Source organism: Mangifera indica, chromosome 6 (assembly GCF_011075055.1).
Source record: "Mangifera indica cultivar Alphonso chromosome 6, CATAS_Mindica_2.1, whole genome shotgun sequence".
Lineage (NCBI taxonomy): Eukaryota > Viridiplantae > Streptophyta > Magnoliopsida > Sapindales > Anacardiaceae > Mangifera > Mangifera indica.
This window is the reverse complement of record NC_058142.1, coordinates 5188529-5208225: the sequence shown is the minus strand read 5'-3', so window position 1 is coordinate 5208225 and position 19697 is coordinate 5188529. Positions and strand designations below refer to the sequence as shown.

Here is a 19697-nt window from a genome sequence, read left to right as displayed (position 1 = left end):
ACCAAATTTAAGTTGTGACAACATATTTTTAAAAATTAGTATTTTAGATGATGTTTTCAATGAATATATAATTATGCAAAATTATTTTTGTGTGTTTGAGTGATCAAAGAGAACACATTTCCATATTTAGATGCATATTTACCAAAAAAAAATCCTCCTTAAATTTTTACATAACTATTTTGTAATCATTCTAAAATCTTATATTGTTCCAAATAACGAAATCAATTACTTTCGGTCACACAAGTGTTTATGAAAAGATTTAAATCAGTTCAATAATTATCAATAAAATTATATTTACATAATGTAATTAAAAATTTTTAAATTAAACAGTAACTTTTTATTTTTCAAACTCTGCAACAACTTTAACGGCAGAGATGTTAATGGGTCGGGCTAGGCCGACTCCAGCTCGGCCCATTGGGTTAATGGGCCGGGCAGGGCTCGAGGCCCAAACAGTAATAGGCCTTCGGGCTGACCCGTTAAAATATAAAGGCCCAAATCCCGGCCCATATACTAACGAGATTTAAATGGGCCGGCCGGGCTTTATTCGGGTTGGGCCTTAATCTAATTCTCCTCTTGACTTATACTTGAAATTTAATATATTTAATGGCCTGGAAAAAAAAATTCTATGGTTTAATGGATAACTTATGTAACTTAATAACCTGTAAGAAATCAGTGATTTTTACATAAAATATTATACACTGAAAATAAAAGAAAAGAAAAACAATTTTTCAATTGTCAAATTTTCATAAGATTTCCCATTCCTTTGTAATAATATTGAATTAGAAAGTGAGGGTTAACATAATTTCCGTTCATATAAAAAAAAAATATATATAATTAATTATTATTATTTATTTAAAATTATTTAATTATATAAAAATATATCAATTTTATGTCAATAATATATATGTATAAATTTATTATAAAATATATCAATTAAAAAAATATAATTTAAATATATGATAAAAGAATTATTTTAAGTTAAAAATAAAATAATATTTAATTATTCAATAAAATATATAAATTATATATAAAAAATAAATGCAGGCCTAAAATTATATTAACAAAAGATATCTGCTATCATGATCTCGCTTTTTAATGCAATTTATTTTCATTCAATTTTTTGATCAATATATATTTTTATTTCTTCTAATTCCACTCAACATTGGCAGAAGCAACGCAAGGCAGCAGAAGCAGCTTATGCTGCCTTGCGGCTAGGGCTGGATTCGAGCCGAGCCGAGCTCGGCTCGAGTTCGGCTCGAGCTGGATTCGGTTCGATTCGAGTTCGGCTCGTTTTCGATTCAGCTCGGTAAAGGCTCATTTTTCATATCAAAACGACACCATTTTGTGTATATATGGGGATCAAAATGACGTCGTTTTGTATAAAAAATTTTTAAAAAAATATACCGAGCCAACCCGAGCCAACTCGGGCTCGATCGAGCTGAGCAGAGCCCGGCTCATTTCGGGCTCGAACCGAGCCGAGCAGAGCTCGAGCTCGAGCTGACTCGGCTCGAATCCAGCCCTACTTACGGCAGGATATGCTTGCGCCAGAAAAAAAAAATTTTATATTATAAACAGTGTCATGCCGGGCCAACCCATGGGTTTAATATTAAAACCCAAGGCTCGACCAAATAGGCTCATGGGCCCAACCTGACACTCTACAGTATCAGACCGGGTTTTGTCATGTCCGAGCTTTTTTTCGTGTTTCGGGCCGGGCCTCCATTCGATCTGACTCAATTGACGTGTCTAATGGTAAGAGATGAATTATTGAAAACCCCTCAAAGTAATAGTTATTTTTCAACCACCCTATATAATTTGAAGGGCACTTGTGCAAATCTCAGTATTTTCTCCATTTACAAACATCACGTGAATCAAAGAGGTGGAGCCAAAATTGAAAAACCATGTTTCGCGCCAGAGCCACTCGCTGGGTCCGAATCCGATTCAGGCTCACACAGACCAAACCCTTTTGCAGCGACACCACAAAGCATAACAATGCTGAAAAGATTGAATCAAATTTAAGCCGTTACCAGGACGCCTACAAACAACTTGAGAATCTAGATTTCATGACTGCCGCTAAAATGCTTTTCACTGAACCTCCCAAGAAAAGGAAATTCGGGTATTTGATGCGGTTTTATACTTATTCTTTTGATGCTTTTGTTGGGTTTTCATTTGTTTAGTTACTTTTAATCTCCTAATATTGTGCTGATTCTTGGCTGGTTTCTGCTGGGCATTTTGTCGAACATGTTGTTCTATGTAATTTTTGACATGTTGATATACTGCAGCCCTTCTGTTTTGATCTTTACTTGCTGATTCAACAATCACACATGCTTTTGTTGATGTGTTTTGTTGTTTAATATGTATCTAATCAACAAAAATTTGGCAAAGTTTCTTTTGTTGTAAAAATAGTGTCTTTGATGTGGGTACTTTACACACCCTAAGTAGTATGCAAACTGTATAGTTATGTATCATTGTATGCATCGTTATATAACAATTGTCACATTAATTCCTTATTTATACGATAATGTTAGGTGAGCCACATATATATTTAGGATACCGCTCGGATGAATAACATTAGTCTTCTAGAATTGAGAATTGGATTAAGGGATTGGTTTCAGCAGATTGAAGTTGAACTAGGAAATTTGGACCTGCTTTGCGTTTTTTCTATGTGGGATCTTCTTGTTGCAAACATATATAGGTCAGATGTGTTCGGCACAAAAGTTGAAATGTTACTCGTTGTTCTATTTATATAGTGATCAGTAATCAATGAACATGTTTGAAATATATCTCTAGGTATATGTTCATTGTTGACATGATGATCGTATCTACTTGAATGTGTGTTGTTTCAGTTAAAATTTATGCTTACATGCCTTATATTGTGTCAGGATTGATTTCCATCTGGTACAACTCTTCTTTGCCTGCATGCCTTCATTGGGTATCTTTATTTACTAGTATTTCGTACTTAGAATCTTTCTTGGTTTGGTTTGCTATCTAAGGTGGTGTTTTCCCTCTGACAGCTGTATATCTGGTGGCTCAATATGCTCGCTATGAAATGAGAAGGATGGAAGCAGTAAGACAACGTTTCTCATGTGATATTTGTACTTCTTTATTTAAATAATTCTCTGAGTGTTGATTTATATTCTATTCTTTGCACTTTCTGCTTGATGATTTCGTTTTATATTGTCAAAAATCACCGTAGGAACTGGAGCAGAAAAAAGAACAAGAGGAAAAGAAGAAGCGAGAGGAAGAAGAGAAAGCAAAGGAGTTGGAATTAAAGGAGGCTGAAGAAAAAGCAAAATCAAATCCAGAGCTATTGGAAGTGAAAAGAAGACTAGGTAAACTAGAGGAGGCTGTAAAAGAAATTGTGGTTGAATCAAAGAAACAGTCAAGTGATAGCATTTCAAAAGACCTGAAAGATGGTGCTGAGAAGGAACAGCACACAAAGAGCGAACTAGGTGACCAACAAACCAGACCAGAATCAAACAAACCAGTGGAAAAAGACCACCTGGGTAAACAGAAACCTGGTGAATCGACACCCCACTAATGATGCTCCCTATCAGGATCAGATGAGCAAGACCAAAAATGGAGGGCTTTCTGAAGATTCTAAGAGATAAGAAAAGCCCTGTGTTCTTGAAATATAGCTTATAATCATTAAGGCTTCACGATCAACAAGAAATAACTAGCCATTATGTGCGTGGCATTTTTGAGCTAGTATGAGCAACCCAAATAGGTGATTTAATTGACAATTTATATTATCTGTAGATACATGTGTTTATGCATCAATGGTTTTTGCTAATCACTGTTGTTTCTTTTTCTCCTTGTAAATCGTATTATGATTGAAGAGATTTTTTTTTTTTCAGTTTTGATCACAATCAATAATTTGGAAGCACAGTTTGATTTTATACATTGCTTAAACAATATGATTCCAACTATCTTGAATTTTTTTGTGTTAAGCTATCCTTGAATCTTCTTCCTTCACCCTTCTATCATTAATGTGACAAATAATAGAGAATTGAGATTGTGAGATTAGCAGGGATTCAGTTAATTTCCCATTATATTTTGTTAGGATGTATGTCTTTGTCATATAATTATATATGAGGATATAAACATAATTTTTGAAAACATTTGGACTGTTTTAAAAATTTTAGGAGATTATTAGAAATTAAAAAAATTTTGGGGCCTTTTATAATTTTTAAATATTAGTTTGTCCTAATAATTTAAAAAATGATATTATATTCTTAAACAATTAAAAAAATATAACAAATTGTCAATATAAAAGTCATTACAATTATTAGGGTCATTTAATAGTTTTAAAATACTTTAGTGTTTAGAAAAATCTTAAGAATTGATTTATGAGTTTTAAAATTTTTTTAAGGATTAAATTGTTATGTTTAAAATGTTTGGATTGATTTGAAAATGATTGTTTTTTTATTTTTTAAATTAATGATGATAAAATTATTGTTTAGCCTTTATATAGTAAGGGGGCGTTTGGTTTGGGTAATGTTTGATTATTAAAATAGAAAGATTACATTAAAGATAGATTACTTAGAAGATTACTAGGTATAAACGATTACTATATTTGATAAAATTTGATAGATATAAATAATTATTGTGTTTGGTTAAAGGTAATAAAAGATTACTAGTAAATTATTTTACTTAAATGTTCTTGAATATGATTATTTTTAAATATTTTTTATATTATTTGTCATATTAATTAAAAATAAATTTATTTTTATCTCAAAAAATTAATAAATAATAATATAATTATAATAAACTCAAGATTACTCCAGTAATCTTTAAATACCTAAGGTGAAAGTGGTAATTTGATTACCACCTATATTACTTGTCACGTCAGCATTGATAATAAAAGATTACTGTAATATTTTATTACTGACAAACCAAATAAAAAAATAAAAGATAGATTACCAAGGTAATCTTAAAATCCCTTAACCAGACGTACCCTAAGTTTTTTCTAAAAAAAGGGTTTGATTTTGGGTGAAAAATATTATTCATGCCATTTGAGAGTAGAAAAGTGTTTTTTGACTGAACCTTGGGTGGGAATAAGTAATTTACTCTTTCTTGACCAAAGGAAACCCTGCAGTTAGCACATAACCCCTAAACCCCTAAACCCACTTACAATCTCCAAATTCTTGAGAAACAAAATGGGGTGCCTGATGAAATCTCTGAAGAGAACCTGCGTTTTGTTTATCACTTCAAAACAAAACAGAGCTCTCTTTACATCGGACTTAAACCCAATCTCTCAAACCACAAGAAGAAATTACGTATCAGAAATGCGCAAATCTGCCTTTGAAGGCAACGTTCTGAGACTTCTCCTTAACGAGATTCAATACGAACTTGAACACTGCCCTCCTAAACAGGTATGTTGCTTTGTATGTTTTTTTATTGGTTTTGTGAGGTTGGTCTACGTAAAAAGAAAACAAATATCTGCAGAAGAGATTTTTCTTTTATTTTTTATATTTTCTGAGATTTTGTCCAAGTGTTTGTGTAGCCCAGAAAATGAAACTTTTTTTTAATTATGGGACTGAAACAAGAGCTTTTGGTTGACTGAACATGAATGCTGATGATTAATTTGTCTGAAATGGTCTATGTTTTGGCTGACGTTATAAGAACCCGAATATATAAAAATTACTGATTATTTTTTTTTTTAGCAAATTTAGTTTCCAATTGATAAAAAAGAAGAAGAAATGTGTTTGAGGGAAAGTTGACTTAGTTCATAGTTCTCATTAAAGGGAGCTAGCCCTGTAATCAGTAACCACGGAAGCACACAATGTAGCGTTAGAAATGGCCTTGGTGGTGTATAAGGTGTGACCTTTCCGGTGTTTAAGTCAATGATATGCAGATAAGTGACTCGTTTAAGTGAAATTTCAGAGTGTAAAATAGGTTTTTGTTTAAGCAAGTTAGGACCATAAACGTCATTTGACGCAGCATTAAACCCTCCAATTTCATGGACTCGCCCATGACTTTGACAGTGGTCATGGCCCTAAAAATATTCAACCATTTCAAAGGCAATGCTTTAATATCCTGAAGGGACCATGAAGCCAAGAACATATTGGACGTTAAACCCACTTTACATGTTGAAACTTTGCTTAAACAAGTCCATTAAGTGGGAGTGCTACGTTAGTTGAATTTGCACGCTCTTCCTTAGTCACTTTTTTCCCTTGCAATAGATGGATTGTCTTTTGCTTATTTCAAAGCATGCATGTAATCATTTTTTTAATTTAGTTATTTACATTATGCCATTTTAACCAAAGCCGTAAATATAATAAAATTCACACCTTATTCTATTACTTTCCCAAATCTCTCAATTCTTTGTTGGAGCTATTCCCAAGCAAATTAAATATACTTTGTAATTGGCTAGAAGTTACCTGGATCGATTCTTTTAGAAAGTGTAATAAATAAATGATTTAGTATTAAAAATTGGTTTAGTAGATTTCTAACCAATTAGAAAGTGTATTGAATTTGTTTGGGAATAACTTTAACAAAGTATAGAAAAATCTTGAATAGCAAGGGCATATAATGTAAATTGAATGATAAGTTATAACTTCTTTTAGGATGGCATAATGGAAATACATGAATAAAAAATTGATGAGGTGTATGCTTTGAAATAAGCGAAAGACATTTTACCTATTGCAAAGGAAAAAGTTACTGAGGAAAAGAGTGCAAATTCGACCGACCTTTGCACTCCTCAGTATGTATTGCTAATTTAAGCATTAAAGAGCCAATTCTAGTTGCCCCATCACCATCCCTTCCCATGCTAGATTTTTTTTTTGGGTAGGTAAAAATCATCCCTTCCCATGCTAGATTTTGCTTTTCCCTGGTTACAAGATTATAAGACCAGTTCATTTTAATGATAGTTCTGACTGATTCATTTTCCACCCCAAGCATAAATATGTTATGTTCTTTAGTTGTTTTTTCATCTCTTAGGTCCTTAAAATCCATGACTTTTTTTCTTGCTAGAGGCAAATCTACTAATGGTTAGGTTATTTATTAATCAAAATGATGTATAAGGGACAATGTGCCTCTCTCAATTATATTAGGAAAGAATATATGTTGACATAAATGAAAAAAAAAAAGGAAAAAAGAAATGAAACTAGTTTTATAGGCCCTTGAATCTAACATGGGGAGAGGTGCTATTGCTTTTGGCTTTAAGGAAATTGGAAAAAGATACTTGTCAGCTATATTGGCTTGGCACAAGCGAGTTCAACCACTCACAATTAACATCCTAAATCATAAGACTTTAGATCCTGTGTTAGTTTTGTATCCCTTGGCTTACCTTAAAACTGAATGAAGCTCTGTTTTTCCCATTATGTTAATGGGTATTTTGCACGGAAGTTTAGGCTGTTACCGACATTTGGCTAAAGGCAACTCTATGGCTTCACTAATAGAAGCTTATTTTGCTAGATGCAACACATAATATGAATACTTTGATATATCTTAATGACTGAGTTGATAATAAGGTTCCCCCTTAGCAAAATTTTCTGTCCAGACAGAATCTATTTCTTTTTTATTATTTCCAGGATACAATTGTGGATTTTAACCTGGATTAAATTGCAGCCTATCACCAAATTTAATTCATTCACTGTTGATGAGCTATCTGGAGAGCAGTGGATAAGGTTGAAAAGAAAATTTGGGGAGAAAGAAGATATTAAACTTGAGGTCACCATGTTTGACGGATCCATTCCTGTTTCAAAAGGTGGTGTTGTAGCAGGCGAAGAAGTTCAGCTTCATGTTACCCTGATTGTCAATATCTCCAAGGGTGATGGTGAGGTGTTGGAAATAATGTGCTCTGCTTGGCCAGATACCATAGAGATTACAAAGCTGTTTGTTCGAGAGAAGAACAAGACGTCTGGTCGGCCTTATGCTGCTCCTGGATTCAAGTATGATCATCTATATTTATTTTCTTTGCATATACTTTTTAGCTACCAAGAAATTAGAGAGAGAGAAAGGATATAAACTTTGAATTTTGGAAGACTGACAGACTTAGTAATACACTTGAATGAATCATTTAGAATGACTTAAGTCATTTGTGATTGCACATTATCTGAAAACAAATCAGTAGTGTTCATCACCTGTGCTAACTATCTCTTTTGATTAGGCATAGTTAAAAGGAACCCAAACAATACCATGAGAACTCCAAAATCCCCTTTTATCAGTTTTCTCTGTTTTTATAAGTTGCATCTTACGTGTAATTTTTTTTTTAACAATGTTATTGATTTCTGTATTGCTGTCAACAGGGAATTGGATGATGAGCTGCAAAACTCTCTCAATGAATTCTTGGAGGAAAGAGGTATAGATGAACAACTGGCTATTTTCTTGCATGAATACATGAGAAATAAGGAGAAATCTGAGTTCATTAGATGGATGCAAACTGTCAAATCATACATTGAGAAGTAGATATATTTCTGCAGTACTCAGTCTGATATTTTTGGTGATTTGATCAAAATTTGCATTGGTATTATTGAAGATTTAGAATACATTGTCTCCTGAGAGCTTGTGGAGCTTCAAAACTCATCAGTTAATAACTTAATATAGCATTACTATTACCAAAAGATACCCAAAAAAAAGTAGATATCAATTAAAATCCGTTTACTATGCTAGACCAATCTAATCAAATACTATTTTTTAATTTTAAATATTTCAACAAAATAAAAAAGTTGAAAAAACCACAAATATAAGGATTTTTCATAGAATGTGTAATTAAACTTGTGAATAGAATTTACTTCCCAAGAACTTGTTCATAAGAATACATCAGTGCTTATCCTCATAGCAAAATTGAGGGCTTTCAAACTTAGGGTAAGTGGTTCTGGGTATCTTATTTAAAAATAGGGAACTAGAATCGGAATTGAAACCAGTTGATTTCTGAAAATAGGAACCGAAACCAAACTCTCTTATAGGTGATTGTTATTTGGAACTGATCATCTCAATTTTGAATAGGGTCCGGTTCTTATCTAGAACTGACAATTTAATTTGTATTGTATTTTTTATGGATTCAGTTCTTTCTTGCTTTCCGTAATGGCCACGGAAACCTCATTTATTCATTCATCCACCTCAACAGAAATTAAACTGTTGATGAAGAAAATAAAACGTTGGCCTGGTCTGCACAAACATAGAATTTAAAGTCACTCTCATTCATCAGGTTCTAGTGTAAATTTAGTTGGTCTTAGAGAGAAGGAATTGATTCCAATCCAGCTTCATAATCTAGAAATTTAAAAAGATTGTTTATGTGTACACATTAGTTTACATTTTCTGATAAACTTTTTATACTTTGAACTTCATATAAGCATCCACCTAATTTCTTAAATGTTGTGCTGGTGATGTCAAGGGCTGTAGTTTTCTGTAATTAGTGAAAAAAGGCTGCCATTTCCACGACTTTGAAGACGAGTAAACCATTTAAAAGTTCTTAAGTTGCGCTGCAAGAGAAATTGGATACATTCCATAACACAAGCTAAAAGATTGGACATTCATTTGAGATCCTTCCTTTGGTTCTGGTTCCTAAGGATTTGGAGTTGCAACTGGAATTAGAATCTGCGGTTTCCATAAAATTGGAGTTGGAACCTACCCAAGGTAAGTTAGTTTCGATTCCTACACCAAATCGAAATTCGTTACTCAACAGGTCCGATTCTAGTTCAGGAATTTTGTTTACCCTTACTCAAACTTGCATTTTGATGAATGCAAGAACTGAAGCTATAATCTAAGAAGAAAAATGAAATCATTAAACAGGAGGTCAAAGATTGGATGGTAATTTAGGGAAATTTTGAGACATTAAAACATTCAGAGAGTAGAAAATAATGAACGAATGAATAAGAAAAGGAAAGGGAAAATATTGTTTCCTTTTATTTTTTTTTTGTGTGGTGGTGTGAAATGAATCACAAAATTGAAGACAATGAGATTTATCCAACATGTCTGGTTGCTAGTGTGGGTGTATCAAAGAATTGGCAAATATGATACGAATGAATCTCTAAATCTAAACTTTAATTAGATTATGTTTTGATATGACACGTCTTGTTATATAATTTACATAATTTTAGGTTGTATACTCAAACATAGTTTAAATCAAATTAGAATTAAGAGATTTTAATATCAATCAAACACGATTTAAATTAGAGTTATAAGACTTTAAACCAAATACTTAAACTAATATGAAACAAATATAATTTAAAGACACAAACCAACTTTATTAAATAAAAAATATTAAATAACAATAAACTTTAGATGTAACCAACGGGTGAAAAAGTGTTTTCTAAACTTTGGATCAATAATCACTGACTCTAAAATAATTTTTTTTGGCCTAAAGACTCTTGAATTCCTTCATTTGTCTTGATGTGCATGAAAAAATCGTTCGTCCTGTCGTGTTTATTAAACTCCGGAGCCTATCCTTGTAGTTAAAGTGTAGAATCTAGACAAATATTAAACGCAATGTCAGTGTAAACGCAGACGTGTGAAGTAGGCGGCATGATTTGTCTTTGCTTTCATGAAACCGGCTCTTGATCAACACTGATGAGACACCTCCCTAATATTAATTTAAATCAGCATTTGGAGGTATTCTCTGAGATTAGTGAAGTCTTATTGGCCTCTTTAAAATGAGAGAGATGGGATGCATGTACACATATGTTTTCACATGAGTCAGTGATAGATATAAGAAAAATAAATTATCTACATTATTTTAAATATATAAATAAGTGTATATTTATATATATTATTATGTAATGATATGATTTAAATTATTGATAGAATAACATTTAATCAGATAATAATTTATATAAATATATATCAATTTATATTTTCAAAATAGAAACATATAATATTGCTCATATAAGAAATCAATAAAATTATACAAATTTATTTTAAATATATAAATGTGTATAGAAAATAATATTCAATTACGTAATAATATATATGAGAATATATTTATTAATATATTTAAAATGTGCATAAATCTTAATTAATAATTAAAAGATGACACAAGCAAACACTAATATAAAGAATATGATTGATTGAAAATGTATTTGTATACGTCTCTTTGAAGAGGTATTAGTAGATTTAAAATCTTAATTAATAATTAAAAGATGACACAAGCAAACCCTTGTTTAATTATGATAAGAACTTGAAGGAGAAGGCCAGTTTTTGGGCTTAAAATTCCACCTAAACTGAGCAAAATGATAGCTCCACATGTCTCCTTTATCGTTTTCCACCTATTGCTTTTCAAGTGTTTCTTAACCCAGTGGCAAAATCAAATGTTTTCCCAATTGTTTATTCCCATTAATTCTTCAAGGATAAAGCCAGTCCAACACTAAGAAAATTGACAACCCAACTTAATCTTGACACGTGGCAGAAGCCCAGATGAATTGTTCTTCTAAATTCAACCTTTGTAGCCCCACCCTCATGCCCCGATCACATCTCATCTCATCTCATGTTAATGTGAGATTTGAATGATAAGTAAGTGTCATAATTGCAAGATTTCTGTTACTTTTAACATCTTGATTCTAGGAAAATCAAGTTTGTATTTTATTAATACAATGTGATTTGTATTACATCAGTTTGATTTGGACCCAATCAAGGGGATCTCTTAGGTGAGAAATCAAGATTTACTCTTCTTATTATAATCACAAAAATATAATGATGTTGATAGCATAGCAAAAAGACCCATTTAGTCTTTAATTTAATTTATCTGTCTTCCTTACTTTAGCATCACCAAGCCACACCTACCTCTTTCTTTCATGCCCCCCCACCACCTTCTATCATTTATTATTTTTTAAATCCTCTTTTGATTTCAGTTTATTGATTATTTATCTACATAGAAAATACAAGAAATTTCCTGAAAATCTTAACAAGATTTTATTGTTTCATTTTTCTTTGATTGATGGTCACAATTTCTTCTAGTTTTAAATTTTACTAAGAGGATTACTAGAAATTAGAGATTATTAAAGAAAGGAGATGTTTCTTTTGTCCCTTCTAGGTTATTGAAATGTTTAAAAAAAAAAACATTTTTGTTGAGAGATTTATGTTTTTTTTTTTAAATCTGATAAATATTTGTATTATGTAATTAAATCTTATGGGTCAATGCATTAATTCTTTTTTAATAGTATTACTTAATAAAAAGTTAAAAAATTTATATCTATCCTAATAAAAATTTGCACCTATCTTGAGTAACTAACCTATGAATACTACAACAAGTAAGTATTTAATCTGGAAATATCGTTGGAGAGAATTTGAATCATTATTTTCATACTTAGAATTATAATTCTATTTTAATAAAATTATGTGTATATATATAATTTATATATAAATAATGTATTATTATGTGATTAAATGATTTTGAATTAAAAATAAAATAATACTCAATCATATAATGATATATAATTTGTTTATTTAAATTATGTGTAAAAAATTATATTCACATAATATAACTCATTCCCTTTGTCACTCAAGCTACTGCTCGGGACAAGAACCATCAAATTCAATAGAGCTGGTCAATTTATTCAACTGCAAGTGGGTGTCATGGAGACAATCACAACCATCTGATTTCATATACAGTAAGTGGACCTTGTAATGTTTAAGTACATAACACTATGTATTGACAGCCACAAACAGTCAAATTTCTGCTTGTGGACCATCTCTAAACAATTAAGCATGCAAATTAATATCAATTCATCAACCATTAATACAAAGCTTCAAACTGTTTCAGTTCTTCATCTCCCATTTCCTTATTTATGTATTGAAATTTGAATTGCAATATGATGAGTGTATAGCATCAATTGAAGATAGATGCAAATTTGCCTAACTTTATTTTATTGGTTTGAAGTGTGAAACCAATCTTGAAAAGCCTAAAAGTAATGGGAAATTGCCAACAAAATGAGGAAAGAGAGGCATCTTTTACTGCTATAACATTTACTTTTGGCCTAAGAATATGCTGAAGTTAGTAAAAGAATGATAAGCATTCAAACTTGATCAACACCAAACTTATACAGAATTCAAGCCATTCCAACTTAAGAATTTTATTAAGAAAACCTCTCAAAATTAATCTTCTATTGCCAGAAAGCATTTACAAAAGGCTCAACTAAAAAACCCACAAAAAAAAAAATTATCCATCTACACTGAAAAATAAAGAAAATAACAAAAGAAATAATGGAAAAAAAAAAAACCTTCTCAGAGCTTGAGGGACAAGTCCAGTTTTTGCAATTCATCTTTTTTTGTCTTAAAAGGGCAAACAAAATCCCACCAAATTCCTCCAATATTTCCTTCAGAAAATTTTTTAACACCTTCAAATCTTGCAGCTACATTACTAGAAGATGATCCGCCCACTTGGAAATTATTCTCTTGTGAATTAAGCCTCCCAATTGCTGGCTGCTGCTCAATCGCGGCTTGCCTAGGCCACCTATTTTGGCTGTAAACGTTCGAAGAAGCGATCGGAGAAGACACAAAAGATGGCTTGTGAATCATGGAGTGAACCTGAATTCCAAGTGATCGGTTGAAAGAACCATGCAAAGGAAGAGACGCCATACTGGGGTATCTGTTTAGTTGAGAACTAGACTGAGGAAAAGAGAAAGAAGCTGAACTGCTGATCGATCTTTGGCCTCTTTTCGCGAGAGTTCGCTCTCGTTTATGGGCATTCTGGTGGCCACCGAGCGCCTGTGAGCTATAGAATTTTCTTTGACAATAGTTGCATGAAAAAACTCGAGGCTCGGTTTCATTATTATTACCTTGAAGAGTAGTAGTTGTAGTTGTAGCAGTATTTTCGTCTAATGAATCTTGAGATGATGAATTACTAGACTTAAAACAATCGATGAGGTTGAGCTCTGGATTGGACCCTTCATCGGAATTCTTGTTTGCAAGGCTCAGATCCAACAAAATATGATCTTCTTGAGGATTTTCTTGTTGTTGCTTTGGATTATTGTCTACTGAGATGATGGTTGAGGAAGATTGAGAGAGAGTTGGGTCTAATTTTAGAGGTTGATCCATAATGATAATGAAGATTATGGAATTGGAAGGAGAAAACTTCTCGTTTTTGTGGGATCAAGTGTGAGAATATAAAAGAAAGAGAGGTGAAATGTCAGTGATATGGTAATAAATGCCATGTGCTCAATCTATGGAATTTTATACTACTGTGTTACAGTTACTAGGTCTTTATATAGTAAGACTTACTAAACCAAATGTTTCTATTCCCAGAAATAAATGATGTAAAGTTTTAAGATTCGATTTATATCGTAATGTATTGAAATCATGCCATATAAATACATTGTTACGACCGATTACTAAGTTTTTATAAGATTAAGCTTGGCTGAAAACCTACCTTAGTGTGGGAATAAATCATACTGATATTTATAATGTAAGACAATAGTAGATTACAATGAATATATATCTATATATATATATATATATATATATATATATATATATATATATATATATATGATTTACAATTGTATAAGCAAATTTTCATAACAATTTTGATGTTGTACAAGTTAGAACGAGGGAGAAAAATTTGTTAAAAAGTTTGGTTTAAGACCTAATTCATCTGGTATTAATGAGTTATAAGAAGAAGAGAAACTACGCTCAAAATGAAAGTCATGACTAGTATGAGATCCTTGACCAGATTGGAAATTATGATTATTGAAATTTTGTTAATGATAATGTCGACATCCATGACCGATCTTATCAAAAGGAAAGGATGGACGTGCTTTAGAAAAATTTTTAGGTGTGAATTTCATTATTTATTTTGTGTCAAATGTTGATTAACAATAAGTGTACTAGAAGTGTCTATAGGTAAATGACGATTTTGTTTACGACAAATCTCATTAGGGTGTAATTAAGTACAGACATCAACAAAAGATTTTAAAAGATTTTGGGCATTAATATCAACGACAACACTATTGTTTTCTAGAGGTAAATTTTCAATAGCCTAAAAGACATGATCGACTTTATTGATCGGTATGCCCAATAAAATTAAAATAGTTTTCAATTTTTTAAGGTATGCATTAATGGAAATATCATTCTTGAGAGTATTGTAAAACTTGCTTTTTAGTTGCAAAAGCAAAAGATCATTCTTGTGAGTGTTGTAAAACTCACAAATTTTAAAAGGACAAAGCTAACAAGATATGCATTATATTTGGGCTTTACCACCTAAAACACGTCTTGATAGTTTAAGAGTTCGCATACTATTTAACCAATTTTCTCTTAACATTACTAAGAGATTGTGTTTTACTAGTATAAAATTTGTCTAAAAATGTCAGTGTCCTTATTGAGGTTTTCTTGACCATTTCTCAAAGGGACATGTGAAGTTACTCTAATAACCATTTGGAACATCTCGATCCAAATAGTTCAACCTATTATTAGGATACTGTCCATTTTTGATATATAATTCATTATTATTTTGTTTTTGAGTTTTGTAACTCAAAGCGTATGTTGATAACTTAATAGTTTATATGCTGTTTAATTAATATTCTCTTAATATCCTCAAACAATATGAGATACACATATATATCCAACATATTTCCTATACTTTTCTAATATGAGATTTTTTTTGGGAGTGTCACATTAAAATGTTTAATAATTTGTTGACAACCGTATAATCACCCCAACCACTTTACAATTACCAAGAATGATCCTTTATTGTGTTGATGACCCCTTTTGTTCTAGCCAAGCTTCTTTGATTGTCATTGTTTGATATGGTTTAAGAAAATGTCGCAAAATTTCAGTTGAAAGAATACCTTGGATTTATGAAATAACAAGGTTATCAATTTTGATCCATAAGAAGTACGAAAGATTAGAAACATATTCTCCATTGTCATTTGTTAAGGTATTTTGTGGACAAAGAGAAGTGTCATCCGCATGACCAAGGACAAGATAATTGGTATAGGTCAAAGTTTCTTCAACATAAATTTTACGTTAAAACCAAAGAATGAAGAACGGTTTCATGAGAGATTTGATGACGTTAGAGGAACAGAAGTTGAAGAAATTTCAATTACAGGTTCTTTTGTGGACATGGTGTAAAGAGAGTAAGAAATAAAATGACTTAAAAAAACAAAAAAGAGAACCAAAAAAAAAATTCAATCTAACTCAGATACTATACAAGATTTTGCTTGCAGGAAAATTCATATTAGTATGGGAAAAAATCACATTGATATTTATAATGAAATACAACAATATATTACAATGAAAGTAGCTAATTAAATAGTCTAAAAAATAAATTATAAAAAAAATAAAGCCAACAAACTATATAAGATGTGAAAACAAATTTACAGTTGTACAACCCTAATGTTTCAATCGTACTGCATACAATATCATTTTAAAATATGTTAGGAAAAAAATATTTTGATTGAAACTTATGAGGGAACAATGTGTACCTCTTTTTCTTGCATATGTCCCATTGAAGTTTTTTCAATTTTCTTTTGTCTTCCTATTCTTGTCTCTTTATATTACTTGTTCTAATTGATTGATCCATCCTGTTAAACTTCCTTTCAATTATATTAATATTTAAAGCTACCTCTAACATTTTTATATTTATTCAGAAATAATATTATCCAATAAAATATAGGCCAAAGAACTTCTTCCCACCCAAAGTTAACTCTTTGCCCAAGTTTCTACCCTTTATCATCCCAAAACTCATATATCTATCTGTCCGTTAGTTTTGAGAATAAAATTATTATTTAACTAGTAATATTAAAAATAAAATAAAAATTTATTTCATTTCTCCTATAAATCCTAAAAATTAATAATTTTTTCTCAGACTAAGTTTGAAAAAGCAAAATTTTTCCCATAGGGTTTTCATTTTTTTAGAGGCTTTTTTCGGCGATGGTTGACTTCTTAGGTGATCTTTAGGTGATATATCTTCCTTTTCGGATTGTCTCTCCTTCTAACGCTATCGACGAAGAGTCTTCCTAACGCTGTCGATGAAGAAATCATCAGAGAACGAAGACCTTGTCATTATCTAGAGATGAAGATGAACCATCTTCGTTCTCTGACAATTTCTTTATCAACGACATCGGGAAGATTCTTTGTCGATAGTGTCAAAAAGGAAGATACATCACTTGAAGATCGCTGTCGCAAAAAAAAAATGTCTCTAAAAAAATGGAAACTCTAGGGAGGGAATACTACTTTTTAAAACTTGACATGAATGAAAATTGTTAGTTTTTAAAATTTAAGGGAGGAAATGATATAAAATTTTAAAACTAATAGATTTAATTAATTTTAACCGCTTATGAATGGGTATATGAGTTTTTGAAAGATAAATGATAAAAACTTGAGAAAAGAATAACCTTTAGTGGGAATAAGTCTTTTGGCTTAAAATATAATATGCTTTTTTGAGTTAAAGAATTATTTATCGATCTACAATGGATGTGATTTATTTAAGGCTTAAACTCACAGGGAGGATTTGCAGTATCTTCATAAAAATGCCCTTTATATCCTTATCCTGCTTAAAGCAAATCAGATTTATGCTGACTCCCGGTTTCAAATTCTCCTAGTATTTTACCGGAGTATATAAAAAGTGAGATATATACAGTTAGGGTTTTTATGCTGTTACATGCTGGGACCGTTCTGTGGGAAATAAGTTGATCCAAGTTTCAAACGCCACTACATCTATGTCGGGGCAAAAGAATAAAATTATATGTATAATCAATTCTTACTTTATTTATACAAATTGAAGTAACAATTTGTGATTAAATGATATAATTATTTACTTATTTTTTTATTTTAAAATCATTTAATCAAATGATACCACATTAGATTTTATAAATAAATTTATATAATTTGATTATATATGTAATTTACTTGTAGAAATACGCATTACATCAATGAATCTGTGTTAGGCGCTGCATTGATTGCTGACAAAGTTTCCAGAGTTGAGAGAATTCGGAAATGAACTATAAACTCAAATGTCCATCGACTCAAAAAAGCTCAAGTACAAAAACATTACGACATATACTTAAAATACATAGATTATAGATGATTGTATACATTCAAGATTTTTCTCAAGATTTTATATCCCCGGAGAAATAAGCTTTGTGAAGTAGAGAGGGACAAATAAAATTTTCTTATGATGCTTGTACTTTACAAATGTAGATCTCGAGAAACTATGCTCAATCATCTAAGAACATGGGCTATCATGGAGATTGGAGAAATAATGTAGGACTGAAGGAGCATCAAAGGTTGATATTATTTAGTAGTGGGGTCAGTTGTTTTAACATATTACATAATCAAATTTAATAAAATTATACATATTTATTTTAAATACATAAATAAATATATATTTGATATATATTATTATATAATTAGATAATTTTAAATTAAATATAAAATAATATTCAATTATATAATAATATATATAAATATATACTTATTTATATATTTAAAATAGATACGTATAATATTACACTACCAAGTTATATGTTTATATGTCTATAATCAATCACTGGCTAAGTGTACATCTCAATAAAAAATAATGTTTATAATTAATGCTTAGTGAGTCCACCTATTTAATAATATTACCAAATTATCAATGCAAAAAAAATAAATGATAATTACTAAGATGAATAGTCTGTTAAAGTAGCATACCTAGGATCCCTTCAATATTATTTTACTTTGAGAAAATACATAATATATTGATGATTAATGTTAATTCTATAATTATTTTATTTAGCCAAAATGATGAAAACCCTTAATTGATTTATGAATTGATCAATTGCTTTAACTTGAGTATGCTTATTAAGAAAACAATACATGCGCAAACATATTAATTAAGATTAATTAACCAAAATAATTATAATTCTCTTTTAAAAAGTATAGAGAAAGTTCCCAATGTCAATATAAAGCGTCTTTATTTTTGCATAACACCAAACCCTAATTAGTTTTCTGATGTGAACCTGAAAATTTGGCCACTTTGGGGTAGTCGTCCATGAAACGCTAGCTCTTTTCTATGAATATAATAAGAAAGAATGAAGAGTTGGTTGATTTTGACATCATAACCTTAGAGAATTTAATTTACTAATTTTATAAGCTATAAAGTACCCAAAATTATTTGAATCACACTTCACTTTATTGATTAGTTGTTTTTTTTTTAATATATTTATTCATTTGTCTTCAATTTTAATTAAACCCTTGATGCATATGTCAAAAGCAAATTATTGGTCATTTTTCACTTTCATAACACAACTTGAGCAATTTTCTCTTATACTATTGCCCTTTCCTGACATAAATTATTGATCATATTTATTTTGGAAAATTTCTTTTAAGTCAATAATCTTTTTTCAAGATTTTATTTGTAGAACAAATCTAACTGTAAAATCCAAGTCTTACCAATTATATTTTTAATGAAACATGTAACAATATAATTTAACAATCTAATTAAAGCATGTTAGATTATACTAGATTGTACTAAACTATTTGGGTATTTTTGTTATCAAGTAAAATAATGTTAAACTATGTTATTTTATGATTTTTCTTTTTTTTTATAATGAAGAACCCCATCTAAGTTGGTCTATTATTTTAAAACCGATTAATTATATCGAAAAAGTAAATTCTAAGTTTAGTGATTAGTCTCACAGTAAATTTCGATCTCAAATTCTTTTAAGATTCTTTGAGAGGTTTTATAACTTCACCAGCCAAACTACCCTTTAATGGCTATTTTATGGTTAAATCTTAATATTTTGGAAATTTAAACTGTAGAAGATGGCTATATAAGAGAA

The 19697-nt window shown here is 30.5% G+C and overlaps 3 protein-coding genes across 3 annotated transcripts; 2 read left to right on the top strand and 1 right to left on the bottom strand.

Annotated features, from left to right (window-relative positions):
- Positions 1-1822: 1822 nt before the first annotated feature.
- Positions 1823-3853, top strand: LOC123219437 (protein MNN4-like). Its single transcript, XM_044641413.1, has 4 exons — positions 1823-2113; positions 2880-2929; positions 3012-3064; positions 3194-3853. Exons 1-4 carry the CDS (start codon positions 1899-1901, stop codon positions 3536-3538), a joined length of 663 nt encoding a protein of 220 aa, XP_044497348.1. The 5' UTR covers positions 1823-1898; the 3' UTR covers positions 3539-3853.
- Positions 3854-5092: 1239 nt separating this feature from the next.
- On the top strand, positions 5093-8522 carry LOC123219400 (uncharacterized protein At2g39795, mitochondrial-like). The gene is made up of 3 exons (XM_044641345.1): positions 5093-5372; positions 7570-7892; positions 8250-8522. Exons 1-3 carry the CDS (start codon positions 5157-5159, stop codon positions 8407-8409), a joined length of 699 nt encoding a protein of 232 aa, XP_044497280.1. The 5' UTR covers positions 5093-5156; the 3' UTR covers positions 8410-8522.
- Positions 8523-12985: 4463 nt separating this feature from the next.
- On the bottom strand, positions 12986-14096 carry LOC123218511 (zinc finger protein 1-like). The gene has a single exon (XM_044639981.1). The coding sequence runs from the start codon at positions 13972-13974 to the stop codon at positions 13162-13164; it is 813 nt and encodes a 270-aa protein (XP_044495916.1). The 5' UTR covers positions 13975-14096; the 3' UTR covers positions 12986-13161.
- Between the last annotated feature and the right edge of the window lie 5601 nt (positions 14097-19697).

Coding starts and splice junctions, on each gene's coding strand:
- LOC123219437 (XM_044641413.1), top strand. CDS start 1,899: ATGTTTCGCGCCAGAGCCACTCGCTGGGTCCGAATCCGATTCAGGCTC. Junction 2,114..2,879: donor CCCAAGAAAAGGAAATTCGG/GTATTTGATGCG, acceptor ATATTGTGTCAG/GATTGATTTCCATCTGGTAC. Junction 3,065..3,193: donor AAATGAGAAGGATGGAAGCA/GTAAGACAACGT, acceptor AAATCACCGTAG/GAACTGGAGCAGAAAAAAGA.
- LOC123219400 (XM_044641345.1), top strand. CDS start 5,157: ATGGGGTGCCTGATGAAATCTCTGAAGAGAACCTGCGTTTTGTTTATC. Junction 5,373..7,569: donor AACACTGCCCTCCTAAACAG/GTATGTTGCTTT, acceptor ATTAAATTGCAG/CCTATCACCAAATTTAATTC. Junction 7,893..8,249: donor TATGCTGCTCCTGGATTCAA/GTATGATCATCT, acceptor TGCTGTCAACAG/GGAATTGGATGATGAGCTGC.
- LOC123218511 (XM_044639981.1), bottom strand. CDS start 13,974: ATGGATCAACCTCTAAAATTAGACCCAACTCTCTCTCAATCTTCCTCA.